This window comes from Vombatus ursinus, unplaced genomic scaffold, assembly GCF_900497805.2.
Source record: "Vombatus ursinus unplaced genomic scaffold, bare-nosed wombat genome assembly UNPS02014810.1, whole genome shotgun sequence".
Classification (NCBI taxonomy): domain Eukaryota; kingdom Metazoa; phylum Chordata; class Mammalia; order Diprotodontia; family Vombatidae; genus Vombatus; species Vombatus ursinus.
This window is the reverse complement of record NW_020954588.1, coordinates 17,696,273-17,710,696: the sequence shown is the minus strand read 5'-3', so window position 1 is coordinate 17,710,696 and position 14,424 is coordinate 17,696,273. Positions and strand designations below refer to the sequence as shown.

General features: G+C 38.3%; 1 protein-coding gene across 8 annotated transcripts in view; it reads left to right on the top strand.

Moving 5' to 3' along the window:
* Positions 1–14,424, top strand: part of ATP11B (ATPase phospholipid transporting 11B (putative)) — a 144,019-nt gene that overhangs the window by 116,239 nt on the left and 13,356 nt on the right. For 7 of the 8 annotated variants that reach the window (XM_027875864.1, XM_027875861.1, XM_027875865.1 and 4 more), the window contains exons 24-28: positions 1,117–1,244; positions 6,067–6,205; positions 6,669–6,734; positions 8,458–8,561; positions 9,883–10,039. In XM_027875864.1, the coding sequence (XP_027731665.1) occupies positions 1,117–1,244; positions 6,067–6,205; positions 6,669–6,734; positions 8,458–8,561; positions 9,883–10,039 (594 nt within the window). Of the gene's footprint in view, positions 1–1,116; positions 1,245–6,066; positions 6,206–6,668; positions 6,735–8,457; positions 8,562–9,882; positions 10,040–12,315; positions 12,402–14,424 lie in introns of all 8 variants that reach the window. The other variant, XM_027875866.1, reaches the window with a different exon arrangement.

Here is a 14,424-nt window from a genome sequence, read left to right as displayed (position 1 = left end):
GATTTGCAAAACACTCTGCATGGGGGGCATCTGGGTGGTGCAGTGGATGGAGCTCCAGCCTTGGAGTCAGGAGGACCTGAGTTCAAATCCGACCTCAGACACATAACACTCACTAGCTGTGTGACCCTGGGCAAGTCACTTAACCCCATTGCCCCATTTAAAAAAAAAAAAAACCACTGCATGCCTTACTTTATTTGATTCTGATGGCAAACCAGCAAAGCAATTATGATTCTCAATACTCAGCTGCATCTGTGATCTCACTAGTCCATACATTCCCTCCAATGATATAAATTGCAGCCTATCCATACCTGCCTTTTCTGTGGGATTCTCATCCATATCCTCCCATACATTTGCCATAGGGTGTCCACCTAATGTGCTGAACTCTATACTGGACTCATACTCCATGTGGTATCCTTTGGGCAATGTCTACTCTTGGCATTGTCAAAGTACCTGTGGGACCATCTTCTTTTCCTGTCAGACGTTTCCTGACAACATCCTGCGTTCCTATTTTTCACAGTTCCTCATTGACTCTATATCTATAGTACAGCTTGCACACAACCAGTATATGCCTTTCTGTTGCTTTTTGTATAAGTCATTCTTTAATTCTTCAGAGATTCCTGTGCTCCATGTCACCAGCAATACCAGTGGGACAGTGGTGTTAAAAAGATGGATCTTTGTTTCTGTGCAATTCTTGGGGTCATTAAAGTTGATTTGCAATTTTCCAAAGACAGTCTAGCCTAAGAGAGTGGGCTAAATGATCCTTTCATCTCAAAATGTGTGATTCTACGATTGTAGGACCATTATGAAGATAAAATGAGATAATGTATATAAAGTACTTTATAAAACTTAAGACACTGTATCAGAGGTTCTTAAGTTGGAATCTTTGAATTTATTTTTAAAAAATATTTTGATGACTTTCAGCATAATTTTTTCCTTTGTAATCTTATGTGTTTTATTTAATGCATTTGAACCTTAACTACCCAAGGAGTCCATGACACACAAAAGGTTAAGAACCCTTGGACTGTCTGTACAACTATCACTTATTGCATACGAATGAATGTGGTATCACCTTTGTAATTTAACTTCTCAAAAATATCCATTTGTTTTTGTTTTTAGACACTGTATGACAGCGTTTACCTGACTTTATACAATATTTGTTTCACTTCTTTACCTATTCTGATATATAGTCTTTTGGAACAGCATGTACATCCTCACGTCTTGCAGAGCAAACCTACTCTATATCGGTAAGCATATTCCCTTTCATAAATGTGGAAGCGATAGAAACCAGTGACACGCATGTGTGTGTGTGTGTGTTTGTGTTTAGAGTTGTCTTTTAAGACCGTACCTGATTTTTCCAGTTTTTCATGAAGATAATTGTAGCTTATGTACCACTATCTGGGTTTTTTCCCCATAGAAAGCAGAAAAGTAATTTATTCCAGTAAGAGAAATTTCATTTTAAACTCTGTGGAAAAGACACCATGGTATAGCTCTAACACCATTAGGAAAAGCTTTTTTCCTCTGAACATGATCTTTTAGTAATTAATGAAACCATAGCTCTTTATTTAAAAAGAAAAACAGCTAGAATAAGATGAGAATTCAAATATAATGTAAATGTTTAACGTAACTAACTGGTCTCAAAACAAATGAGTCAAGACAGTCTTTAGATTAAGAGGATTTATCTTTACCTAGATGATAAAGAATTGCACAGATTATCCTCTTGATCAAGGCCATGGATACTTAAGCTACCAGATCCTTTCATGTTTCAAATGGTGGTCCAAAATAGCAGTAAGCCAAAAAAGAGCCACCAGCTGCACAAATCACCAGCATGGTGGTGACAGTATCCTAGTTGGGACCTTTGGGGATGAAGCTAGGGCTAAAGATGCCAGGGACCCTTTAGAGCATACTCATCATGATGGTGGACACCATGAAGCCATGGCCTTAGCTATCAGTCTCCCTGCTCTTCTTCTGCCAACAAAGAGCTGTAACTCCATCTGTTTCACAAGATGATAAACAAAAAATTTTATGAGACTTTCCAAATTAAAGCACCATATACCTTGAGTATTTTGATTATTATTTCATTTAAAGAGGATAACCGTGTTGGAAAATACAATTCAGGGTAATCAAACAGATTATAAACTACACAGAAACCACTTGCCTGTACACGACTGTATTCAAGTAGACAGTTAAAAGGTCCTAGGAATGCCATCGCATAAAATACAAAGTTTTCTCATCTCTTTTTCCCTTACTAGGTCAGTTCTACTAAATTAATAATGATTGCAACCTGATACCATACTTTAACAAACAAAACATCTCAGCTCTTATAGGTTAAACCAGATTCTCATAGTACTGTTACAACCTGAACTTGTAAATGGAGGGTCCAGCTTCACTTATCACAGATTTTGATTTGTAGAGTTTTAACTGGTGCGATTTTGCTATATCTATTTTGGATCAAGAAGAAAAAAAGTTTTGGTAAAGTTGAAAAGGAGATTTGATGTGCAATTAAAATAGCTTAAATCTGACTTATGAGCTATTAATGGCCAAAATAAAGGGAAGTGGATAAAGGAATAGACATCAACATGGACTATCAACATATTCTAAGGATATTCACCTACTATAAGGCCCTCACTCCAATGAGTAGCTTAAACATTTTAGAAACTGCCTAATCCAGCAAAAATTTGATCTCCTTTGCTTTGGTGAGATACAGTAACAAAAGACACCAATTTAGAATGTAAACTCAATTGCAAAATTTTCCAGGGGATATAGTAGAAGATTATGGACAGAATTGCCTCACAAAAACTATGAGAAACAGTAGAGGGGAAAATGAGTTTTTGGGAATCTTGTCATGAGACCTAGTTCAGCTAGGTCATCCCAAGACTATTTAAAGATGAAATTGGTAGGAAAGAGAGTAAATGGACAAAAATGGAAAAGATCTGTCTGCATTTTGATAACAAAATTTTAAAAGTTCTAATGACACTTGACTTTTTTACATTGCTATCACTTGCCAGTGACTTTGTCCTCCACCCCTTCTATTGTTAGAATCTTCCTTTGTAACAAATAAGTATAGACAGGCAGAACAGATCAGTTGGCCATGTCTGAACATATATGTCACATTCTACACCTCTTCATTTTCTGGCAAGAAGTGGGAAATGTTTTACCATCATTCTTCTGAAGTTATGATTCTTTACTGCATTGATCAGTGTGACATACTTGAGAGTTGTTCTCTTTTATGTTATTGTAATCTTGCAAATTATTCTTCCATTCCTGCTTCATTATCTCCTACAAGTCATCAGTCAAATATTATCCCAAGTTTCTCTGAATTCTTTAGTTTTCATTTCTTTATAGTACAATATGGTATTACACTAACATATCCCAGTTTATTCTCTCATTCCCTAATCAATGGACACCATTTTCCATTCAGTTCTTTGCTCCTGCACGGAGTGCTGCTGTAAGTATTTTTGTATAGTTGGGACCTTTCCTCCTGTCTGTGACCTTTTGGGGAGGTCTAATTGGGGTATTGCTAGATCAAAGGGTATGTACAAGTATTGTTTTAACTTAATTCCAAATTGTGTTTTCCCATCTGTAATTTATCATTTTAATATTTTGTCCTCTTCTCTAATATGATGAGCATGAGGTTACCCTAGAGTTGTTTTAATTTGCATTTCTTTTTCATTTTTGGTGATTTTTTGAGCATTGTTTCATGTGGTTGTTAATAACTTGGATTTCTTCTTTTGAAAATTGCCTGTTCAAAAAAAAAATTGTCTGTTCATATCCTTTAACCACCCATCTCCTGAGGAATGACCGTTATTGTTATACACGTGGCACACTGTTTGCTTCGTCACTAATGGTGGTGTTAAGAAAGTTGGACTCTTATACATTCTGGTCCTTCGTGTGCTGCCAAGGTGAATAGGAATGACAGAAAACAAAGGCAAGAAAGGCAGCGGAAGCACAGTGCTGTGTAAAAACAGAGGTGTTCCAGTCTAAAACTAGCTCTGTTTTAAGAGCGTTGAGGGATTGATTGTCAAATTGTCAAAAAAAGGAAGAAGAGAGATAATCAAACACTTGGGTTGAAGAAAAAAGACTCTGCAAGGAACGTCCCATATACCTGCCTGCTTTTCTTCACAGGCTCCCAAATGTGAGCATTGCCTCCAAGAGGACAGATCACAACCCACCCTGCTCCAGGCAGTGTAGAAGGGCCAGTGCTCGGTTATGCCTTGAGTTTTCCCCATGGCTGGCCTACTTCCTTTCTGAGCCTGCATCTCTGCGGGAAGATCTCTTACACAATTCATACAGTTCCTCAGTAGGGATAAGCTGCAACCTGTTTTGCACCCATGATGAGTGCTTTCAGAGTCACCTGCTTTGGAAATTGTAGTGTTCCAAGATGCAATACTATTCAACACCACCAGGATTGCATTTATTTTAAAAAGATGGATTTTTGGACTGGAAATAGGGAAAGGCAGGCCTTGCCTTAAAGAAAGATAGGACTTTTAAGACGTAGATGTGAAAAGGAAGTGCATTGCATGTCATTTACCTGAAGCTGTTCTAAATTTAACTGCAGCGTTTTATCTCCTTACTAGAATGTAAGCTCCTTTAGGGCAAGGACATGGTTCTTAGGTTTAAGTTGCTACCATTCTTACCCTGATTGGCCTGGCTTATCCCTTCTCCTGAGGAAAATGGGTTGGTTTTCTTCCCTTCTGCTAGGAATAGCAAAATTAGGAATTTGGGTCACTTTTCTCTAGGCCCAGGGTGTAAGTCTTAAGGTTTTACCAGCTCCCTGTTTCTACCAGAACTACCCAAACTTATGTCCATGAGTGGCATAGTTTTCTCAGAACCCTCAAAATTAGACTTCAGCTATGCCCAAGAACCTATTAAACTGTGCATGTCCTTTGACCTAGCAATATACTCCCAAAGAAGTGAAAGAAAGAGAAGAACCCATGTGTACAAAAATATTTATAGCAGCTCATTTTGTAGTGGCAAAGATTTAGAAACTAAGGATGTGCCCATCAATTCGTGAATAACTGAACAGGTTATGGTATGTGAATGTGATGGAATATTATTGTGCTATAGAAATGAAGGTGCTAGTTTTAGACAAACCTGGAAAAATTTGTACCAACTGATGCAAAGTGAAATGAGTAAAATACTTAGAACTGTGATCACAAAGGATTTGTGATGAAACATGCTATATCCACCTCCAGTTAGAGAAGCGATGGACTCAGAGTACATATCTAAGCATATTTTCTTCTCTTTCTTTTTCTTTTCTTTTTTTAGTCGTGTCTAATATGAGAATGCTTTGCATAACTAGACATATTTGTAATGAGTTTTTTTTTTCTTGCCTTTTCAGTGGGTTGAGGGAGGGAAAAGAAGGAGAGAGACAGTTCAGAACTGGAAATAAAATTAAATTGAATTATTTTTTAAAATAGAGTTTGGCTAGACTCTGCTCTTCATAACAACTCTTGATGAAAACCAACCAACCAGCCTGAGGCATCCAGGTGGCACAGTGGATAGAGCACCTACTCTGGAGTCAGGAGGTCTTGAGTTCAAATCCGGCCTCAGACACTTGACACTTAACTAGCAGTGTGACCCTGGGCAAGTCACTTAACCCCAATTGCCTCACCAAAAAAAAATGAAACAAAACAAACCCACCCCTAGGAGAGGACCGACTCAATGATAGAACCAAAGGACTGTGGTGATGGATGAGCCTCTCCTGTTCTTGGGCTTGGGTCTTGGGCTTGGCGTGTTTGCTTATATTCTGCCAAAGGCCCACTTGGATCATACTTGGAATCAAACACAAATAAAACTAGTAATTTGAATTGAAGTAAATTTATCTTCCTCAGTAGTCTGGCTTTTCTTTGAAAACTCCAATCACTTAATCATTACCAATGAAAATAAGTCAGTTTTGGTTTCTTTTATTTCAGTAGCTATTTAATAAAAAGGGGAAGGAAAGGAAGGGAGGGAACAAGCATTTATTAAGCACCTGCTATATGCCAAGCACTTCCTAAATGCTTTAAAATATTCATAGCATACGAGTATGGTTTCTAAAACTGCTTTTTCTTCTTTGTCAATTTTCAGGGACATAAGTAAAAATAATCACTTGAGCATTAAAAAATTTCTTTATTGGACAATCCTTGGTTTTAGTCATGCCTTCATTTTCTTTTTTGGATGCTATTTTCTAATATGGGAAGACGCATCTCTACTTGGAAATGGCCAGGTAAAAGAAATACCCCAAATAATGGTTTTCTTAAAATGTTTTTAGAGTTTTTGTTACAGTTTTAAATGTTTCACTTTATAACAAAATAGAATTAGAGTAAAAGTTGTAAAGATTAAAAGAAATTTAAGTTGTCAATATCTGGTTTCAAATTAAAAGGCTATGCAATGTTCTTAATATGGATTATTTGTTATTTAAATGCTACAATTTTGAACCAGTAAAAATTAAGGCAGACAATATTTGTCCTTGCCTATCCCCTCCTTAATCCATTTTACCAAAAGGTTATGGGTCTATACCACCTATCACTATGTCTGTGTCTGTATTTATAAACACACCTACATATGGAAACAATTTTAAAGAGAATAGAAGATTTATTAAATTATTTGGGAAATTTAGTAACTTATAGTTGGATAGTATTTTTTTTTTTTGATTAGTAGAAATGCAATAACTCATCCTTTCTGCTTAGATGTTTGGAAATTGGACATTTGGTACATTAGTCTTCACAGTAATGGTTATTACAGTCACAGTAAAGGTAAGCAACCTACAACTAAAAATGTGTAGAAATTTATATATATTGGTAGACCAGTGCAGCTAATGTCAGTATTTTTGGTTTCTTCAGCAAAATCCTTAGATGATTTTATTTTTCTTTCCCCTTTCCCAGCACTGAATATTTGACTGTTTATCTTTTTAGTCTATATTTTTATTACAGCTGCTCCCCTTATTCAAGAATCTTCTCTTAAGTTCATTAGTCCCATAAGCCTCAGTCAGTCAGCTTCTCTGGTAGAGCAAAGATGGTGCTTAGTCAGAGGACTCCCCTGGGAGAGTGTACTTAAGGCACAGCAATGAGGGGGAGGCGGGGGGAAGGAGGGGGGATCCCAGAGCGTCTGGCTCTCATAAAGCTCCAGTGCTTTTTCAGGAAAGTGGGGCATCAAAAACAAAGTGGGATGAGTCAGAATGTTGGCAGCCATGATTCCCTTGTAGAGAACAATTATTAAGTCATTAATAATGTCCAGTATTAACATCTAGGAGCCTCCAGTGTTATACCCCAAAGTATAGCTGTGCACATCTGTTCTCAGCAGCCATCCCACCTGGCAGTGTTAAGAGGTCCCCTGAACTTGTCTTTTTGAGTTGCCATGTTATCCAGAAACACTGAACCCAGAGTATACAGGAGGCCCTCCTCATGTGTCAAGGACAAAGCCCCACCCTAAGCTGACATAATTTGTTGTTTGCACCCCACACTGGACACCCTGTGTATCCTTGGGAGTCAAGACAGGTGCCAGTCAGTCTGCACTACACTGGGAAACGGCTTGTGCAGCCAGGACCTTTGTAGATAAGCAGACCCTCCTATCTTCACGGTGTGGTAGCAGCTCCCAAGGGAGAAGAAGGTGGCATTTGCCATTGCCTTGCTCCTCCCATTTGAGAGGGGTTTTGTCCTTTTCTTACCTTTACTGCCCCTTTCCCCCTTCTATACTATGTCCCTTTAGGTAGAGATTTGTGTTTTCTCCTCCTTTTGTTGTGCTGTCATAAACATGCAAACTTCTTTATGGATGGATTGTGAACTCTTTGGGTTTCACATGCATGTTCATTTCTCTTCTAATAAGCCTAGTTTTCATGTAAGTTTTGTGAAGTTGTGATTGCCTGTTTACAGCAAAAGCTGTAGTAACACAGACTGAAGAGACCATGATCCCGTCACCCTCAGAGACAATAAATCAACAAATTGCAGGGGGTGTGGGGGTAGGAGGGATGGTCTTGGAGGGAGGCTTTGTACTTAGATGTATAGGCGTGTGCCTGGTCTGGGAAGATACACATCTGCAGTGATGGAGTCCACTTCTTCAGATCTGGCCAAGGAGGCATCATCTTCCCTTTTGTGTTAGAGAAGGCTAATTGGTTAAGGCTAATTGTATGAGACTTTTATGTTCTTTGCCCACTTTCCTCCCCTCTAGTCCTCTTCCTAGTATCCCCTTTCTCCCTCTGTTTCTTTTCTCTCCTCTCTTTCCTTTTTTCTCTCCTTTCTCTCCTTCCCTCCCTCTCTTCTTCCCCTCCACCCTTTCTCTCCAAGTCCTTCCTTCTCTCCTCACTCTTTCACATTTTGATTCATCCTTCCCTTGGGTCTGTAATTATAGGTCTCTTGCTTCTGTTTTTATATTCCAATTTACAATTCCAAGCAACAGTGTTTTTGACTGTATTCTGTATTAAATTTGGCAAATATTTTTTATGTGAATGTGTTTCTGAGTGTGTTATGTTTGATATTTTAGATGGCTTTAGAAACTCATTTCTGGACCTGGATAAATCATGTTGTTACCTGGGGATCCATTGCATTTTATTTTGCATTCTCTTTGTTTTATGGAGGAATTTTCTGGTGAGTGATTGTAGCTAGATCATCTGTGTCATAACCATTAAACACTAAGTACATATTTAACACTCAGTGTAAAACTTCCATTCTCTTCATAGTCTTTGGACCTAGTTCTACTATCGAATAGACCCCAAAGTCTGTTTCAGTTTATTATAGGAGATGCCAAGTTATACTGTAATTACTTAAGTCCTAAACCATGAAATAGGTCTTGTTTTACAATATACTTGTCTGAGGAGATTTGAGTGCCTGTTCTTCTGTAGCATATAGGGCCACTTATTTATGCCAGGTACATTCATTTTTCTTTCTAATTCTGGTAGAGAATAAATGAATATCAGTCCTGGAGTTGATTGACACTTTAAAGGAACAGGCAGCCTAAACCTCTTAGACAGTTCGTGTTAGGTTGGCACTGACAGAACCAGCAAAGTTGAGCTTGTGAGGGTGAACCTTGGAAGGGAGGTGCCATCTGAACTCCAGCCTTCAGATCCGCTCCAAAGAGCTGCTGCTTTTCCCCAAGCATTGTTTCAAACAGCCTTTTTGTTTCTGCACTGCTTTTATGCATGTCTCCTTCCCTGCCTTCTTTCTAAATGGTACCTGCAAATATCTTTTTGTAGATATTTCTTGTTCAGATGTCCAGTTCCTTGGATAAGGCTGATTCTGATGTAATTCAAGCAACCAATAGATTAATTGCCTCTCTAAAGCTCAGTTATTTACTCAGTAAAATAGAAAACAGCCTGTTGTTGTGCAAGACCAATATTTTATTTATCATGAAGTTTATCACAAAGAATGTTTTTAGAGTAAAATGTGAGCATGGTTTTAACCTTTTAGAGATTGGGGCAACTGACCTCAGTCACTTCTTAGAAACATCTGTCGATACTCCTTGGTGTTTTGATATATCAAGGTGGTATATTTGAACATCTGCTAGGAACAGAGGGTAATAATAAATAGGCATATACATATGCACATACATATACATATACACATAGTAACAATCTCTGTGGATCAGCAGAAGGAGAGGCCTAGACCAGTGAGAATTAGGATTATTGTTCTTCAAGGTCTCTTGCCATGACAGTTCTAATCAAGACCATGAAAGCATTGGGCAGTTCCACTGAGGAGCCATTTAATTGGATTCCATCTTAACAACTGCGTTATCTTTTGTTTCATTTGTCATTCAGTTTGTTAGATGGTATTGATTTCAAATCCATGTCACTTTCATGGGATAGTCTCTCCAATCAAGTCATCTTACAGCGGAACATTCTTTTTGCTTTGTGATTTGATGTAAGCTTTTTTTGTTGCACCCTTAAGGATACTTTATTTTTTAATCTCACAGGCCATTTCTGGATATATACTTTGTATTTATTCAACTTCTGTCAAGCGGCTCGGCTTGGTTTGCGATAATCCTTATAGTGGTTACTTGCCTATTTCTTGACGTTGTGAAGAAAGTGTTTGATCGACAGCTACATCCAACGAGTACTGAGAAGGCCCAGGTAACATGTTTGCACAGGAAGCCCTTTCATATTTCAAAAGGCATCTATGAACTCTTAGAAGCCTTGTAGGGAAGTAGCTATATCATATGTATTTTTTTGTCAACATGCATGATACTATCCTTTTCAATGTGAAATGCTTATTTTTAATCTATTGCTATATACACATTTAAAGCATGATTTTAAAATTACATTTTAATTTAATGTTTTAATTTAAACATTTTTTAATGTATTTGTAACTTTTAGGCTTCTTGGTAAATAAATTGAACACTATTCTTTTATAAATGAAAATAATTTGTATTCATTAGGATGGTTCTAGATATTAAAACACTAGTTTACCAGATAGTAATAAATATATTTTAAGAATAATATTGTTAGATAACTCTAAAAGCTTTGGTATATTTTCAATATCTTAATTAATTTGAGTGCCTGACACTTTTCTGATGGCACACAGGATAAAAAGCTCTTTAGGCTGCACAACTTTTACTCAGCTGTGTTTTTATGGGAAATCTTTATTCTCTTGGTCATTTTTGATAGATATTCATTATAGGAGTAGAGGTTTGCTAGCATGTAACACAGGAATTAGATTCTGTGCTATGTGTGTGATTGTGACTTACTCTTAAAATTGGAAAACTGTTCATCTTGATAGAACACTATGTCTTATAGCAGTCTTAGGAGAGCATGTCCCTGTGTGCTTGGTAATAACCAACACTCACTTCTAATTGTGTGTACTGTGCTAGCAGTGAACATTTATTTACGTTACTACTGACTAGCTCGAGTGACTTCTTAATAGCCACTGTGTACCAGTGAAGATGAGATGGTGACTGCAGGAGATTTGCCACTAGGCGGCATTTCTGGGAGACCAAACCTCTCATCTAAACACTGAGTTTTCAGATTGCAAGCAGAAGTGTCTCATACATAGAAGCCACTAGGCTTCCCATGCAGTCCTTTTGTTTTTGTTAATAGACATGGCAGTCTTGGACAAAACATTTCTTTAGTGTGTAGGTATTGGTTCATTAACCCTGGAGAACTGGTGCTTAAAATTTAGCCCATAGTCTGGTTTACATTATATTGGGGTGTCATACTGATAAAATATTTCCAGATAGGAATAAAGAAATTGTACAATCCAAATTGACCACACAAATCTTTCTACTTTGTGTATTAATGTTGACAAGCTTTTCCAATATATACTATGTAGGCAATTAGATCTAAAAATAGATAGTGGAAATGTTTTGATCTTCAACTAATTATTGTAAAACATATACAGTGATAAATATGTAAGCTTCAGGTAGTTTGATAGTGCATTGTAAGCTCTCATCTAGGTCTTCAGAGACTACTTTTTTCTCCCTCTGAAGTGCTAGATTGTCTATGCCCTACGTATATAGTCATTATAAAACAAATCCTTTATGGGACATGATTGTGACTAGATTGAGTTATTTATTGCTACAGCTAGAAGTTGTACATTAGGAAAAGCACCACAGAAAGTGTTTTCTTAGCAGTCACACAGTGGAGTAAAGACTGGTGACACTAATTAGTTATATGTTAAACGGTTGGTTCCGAAAATATATGGTGCCTTATGTGCCTTTAGCTGGAATGAAGTCATTGTCGGGGCTTTAGTGTAGTATTACCTGTGCTTGAGCTTTTTGAGAAAGTGACACAGAATTTTGACCCCACCTCTGTAGGCTTCCCAAATTACTGATTCAGAGTAGGGGTATTTACTTCAGTAGACTGGTTCTTTAGCGCATATTCACAAACACCTGGTTTAACCAATCCTTTTTATGCTGAGTTGACCATGTTTGTTTGGTGTACTTTAGACAGATCTACCAAACATTTCATTCTTGGGTTACCTTGTTTTCTGACTTTCTTTTTTCAACAAAACCCTGTAATGAAATGATAGTCCTTTGTGGGACCTTACTTCTTTGCCATAGACATGGACAGCTTTTAGTTCAGCGTCATCAAGAGAAGAAGAAAATGCACTAAATAAAACGGTCCAGCCCAAACGAGAATGTTAGCAAATTTGTTGTTTAAACAAAACTAACAAGAAACATTGTCCAGAACTGAAAGTTGGCCTTTTTTCTGAGATTGTTTTCTGAGCTTTTGGTCTAAGTGTGAAGAATAAATAACACAGATATCCTTTGAACAGTTAGGCCTGCCCCTGTGAGTCATGTATGTGTGCCATGTGTATCCTCCTCTCATCTGATCGCGTGTCCTGTGTCTGTCTCTGAGGTGATCCTGACTCCTTACTGACTTGTCTGTCCCCCCTTCTTTGTCCCTTATAGATGTACGCCAGCCCAGTTGCTTTAAGTGACGAATTCATCGCACTGCAGCCATTGCCCAGGGCCAGGACTCAGCTGAGCAGACTTAGGTAGAGTAGGCAGCCCGGCCTCTCCCCCTTTGCACGCTGAACGGCCATGTACAGCCCAGAGAGAGGGTGGAAGAGGCATGAGCGAGTGCATGTGGGCGGCAGCGGCCATCAGGGCCTCATTGCACCCTCTTCTACTTCAGCATCATTTTCTCCCACAATTCGAAGGCTGTTGTCTGTGGCGCTGTCAGGTTCCCTAGTGCTTCTGCATGTTAAAGCCTGCGAGAAGTAATTATAGACAAACCGCTCTGAAACTTAATGCAATCAATCATCTGGGCATGAGAGTTACTCGTTTTTTCTCTTGCCTTCATCTGTGTTGCAAATCCACGTGCATGTGTGTGCGTGTGTGTGTCCTCTCTGTGGCTGCTGAGACACGGACAGTCCTCGCTATTGTTGAGTAAGCGCATCTGTGAACTGAACGTTATGTCTTTAATGTGTCATCCATGCTTTTATCTCCACAGACAGCCCACTGCCAGCTTTTTATACACACACACACACACACACACACACACACACACTTCAATGATGTAGAAGTATGTGGTGGAAAGAAAAAAAAAAGCATAAATCAGGACACTTTTGAGATTAACATACTATTGAATCATAAATTGAAGCTTCTGTGGTTTGGAAGCAAAAGCAATCCAATTAGGGATTTTGAGTTTTCAACGTTGGAATTTATTGACTTTTCGTTGTCTTGAATAAATTTACCTTTTTAAAAAATTTCAGACAGAAACAGCCACTATTTCATCAAGTCAATTTTGGTATCCTTTGGGCAAAGGATGAGTGTCTCTGACTTGACTCTCAGTATAGGATTTGGAAGCATTTCTAGAATTTGAACAATAGTAGAATGATATCTTTAATAATCTTTCTCAATTGATTCAAGTTTTAAATACCTTGAAGTTAATGATTATGAAGTTAAATTATTGGTGATAAGCAAAGTTGTATTCTGTCACAAAAACAAGTACTTGACGATTTGTCTTACCTTCAAATTTAATGGCCCAAAAATACGCCCCTTAAAGTTTTTTTGTAAATTGAATCATTTTATGTATACTAAACATATTAATATTTTAAAGAAGCCTTTTATTTTATTTTATTTTATTTTATTATTTTTAGGCAAAAATTTTAGTAAACCAAAAGTTCTTTTGTAACATGAATTACTGTACTGATTTTATGAAATCACTGTTTCACACAGATTTGCTTAAATCAAGGCACATTAGTAGTGTACATTGTGCCCAGCTGCGGCAGCCTGGGGCAGAGGAGCTGCCTCAGGCAGAGGAAGCCCAGATTCCCCAGGGCTGAATTCTCACCTTCACCTGAAGTAGTAGCTCCCTGCAGGGTGGCCAGAGAAAGGAGAGGCTCGTTGAATGCGGGCTTCCTCACCTTCCCCTGACTACCTCCGCTTCCTTTTTCCAACTGCTTCCCTACTGCCCACCTTCTTCAGTGGTCAGTTGTACTTTAGCAGAAGAGGGAGCCACCGCCACTCTTCTTGTCCCCACCAATGAAGGCAGGCAGGCAGAAAGGACACTTTGCCAATATCCATCAACCAACCCAATGAAAAGAGCATCTCCCAGAGCCCCACAGGAGGGGGTTGAGGACAGATCATGGCCTGCTTACCTCCCAAAGCTCTCCTTATGATGGTACTAGAAGGGGGAAAGGGGGAATCCCACCCTTGGTTTCTAAAATGATGTATACAGTGGTATTGAATATTTGTAGACATTTTTCTGAGAGTGCAGTATCCCAGAGAGAAAATATTTATGAAATTCAAACATCCAAGAAAGCATTTCCAGATCAGTCTTGTTCAATTATGTCGTTTCTTAAAGAATTTTTAATGTAAAATGACCATATCCATTTTCATTGGAACCCGGAATTCATCTTGAGGATTCTTGCACCCAACTGCTCAACAGGCATATCTTGAAGCTGGGCAGTTTAGCCACTTGATTCTCTCTTTCTCTCTGTCTCTCTCCCTCCCTCTCCCTCCCTCCCTCTCTCTCTCTCTCTCTCTCTCTCTCTCTCTCTCTCTCTCTCTCTC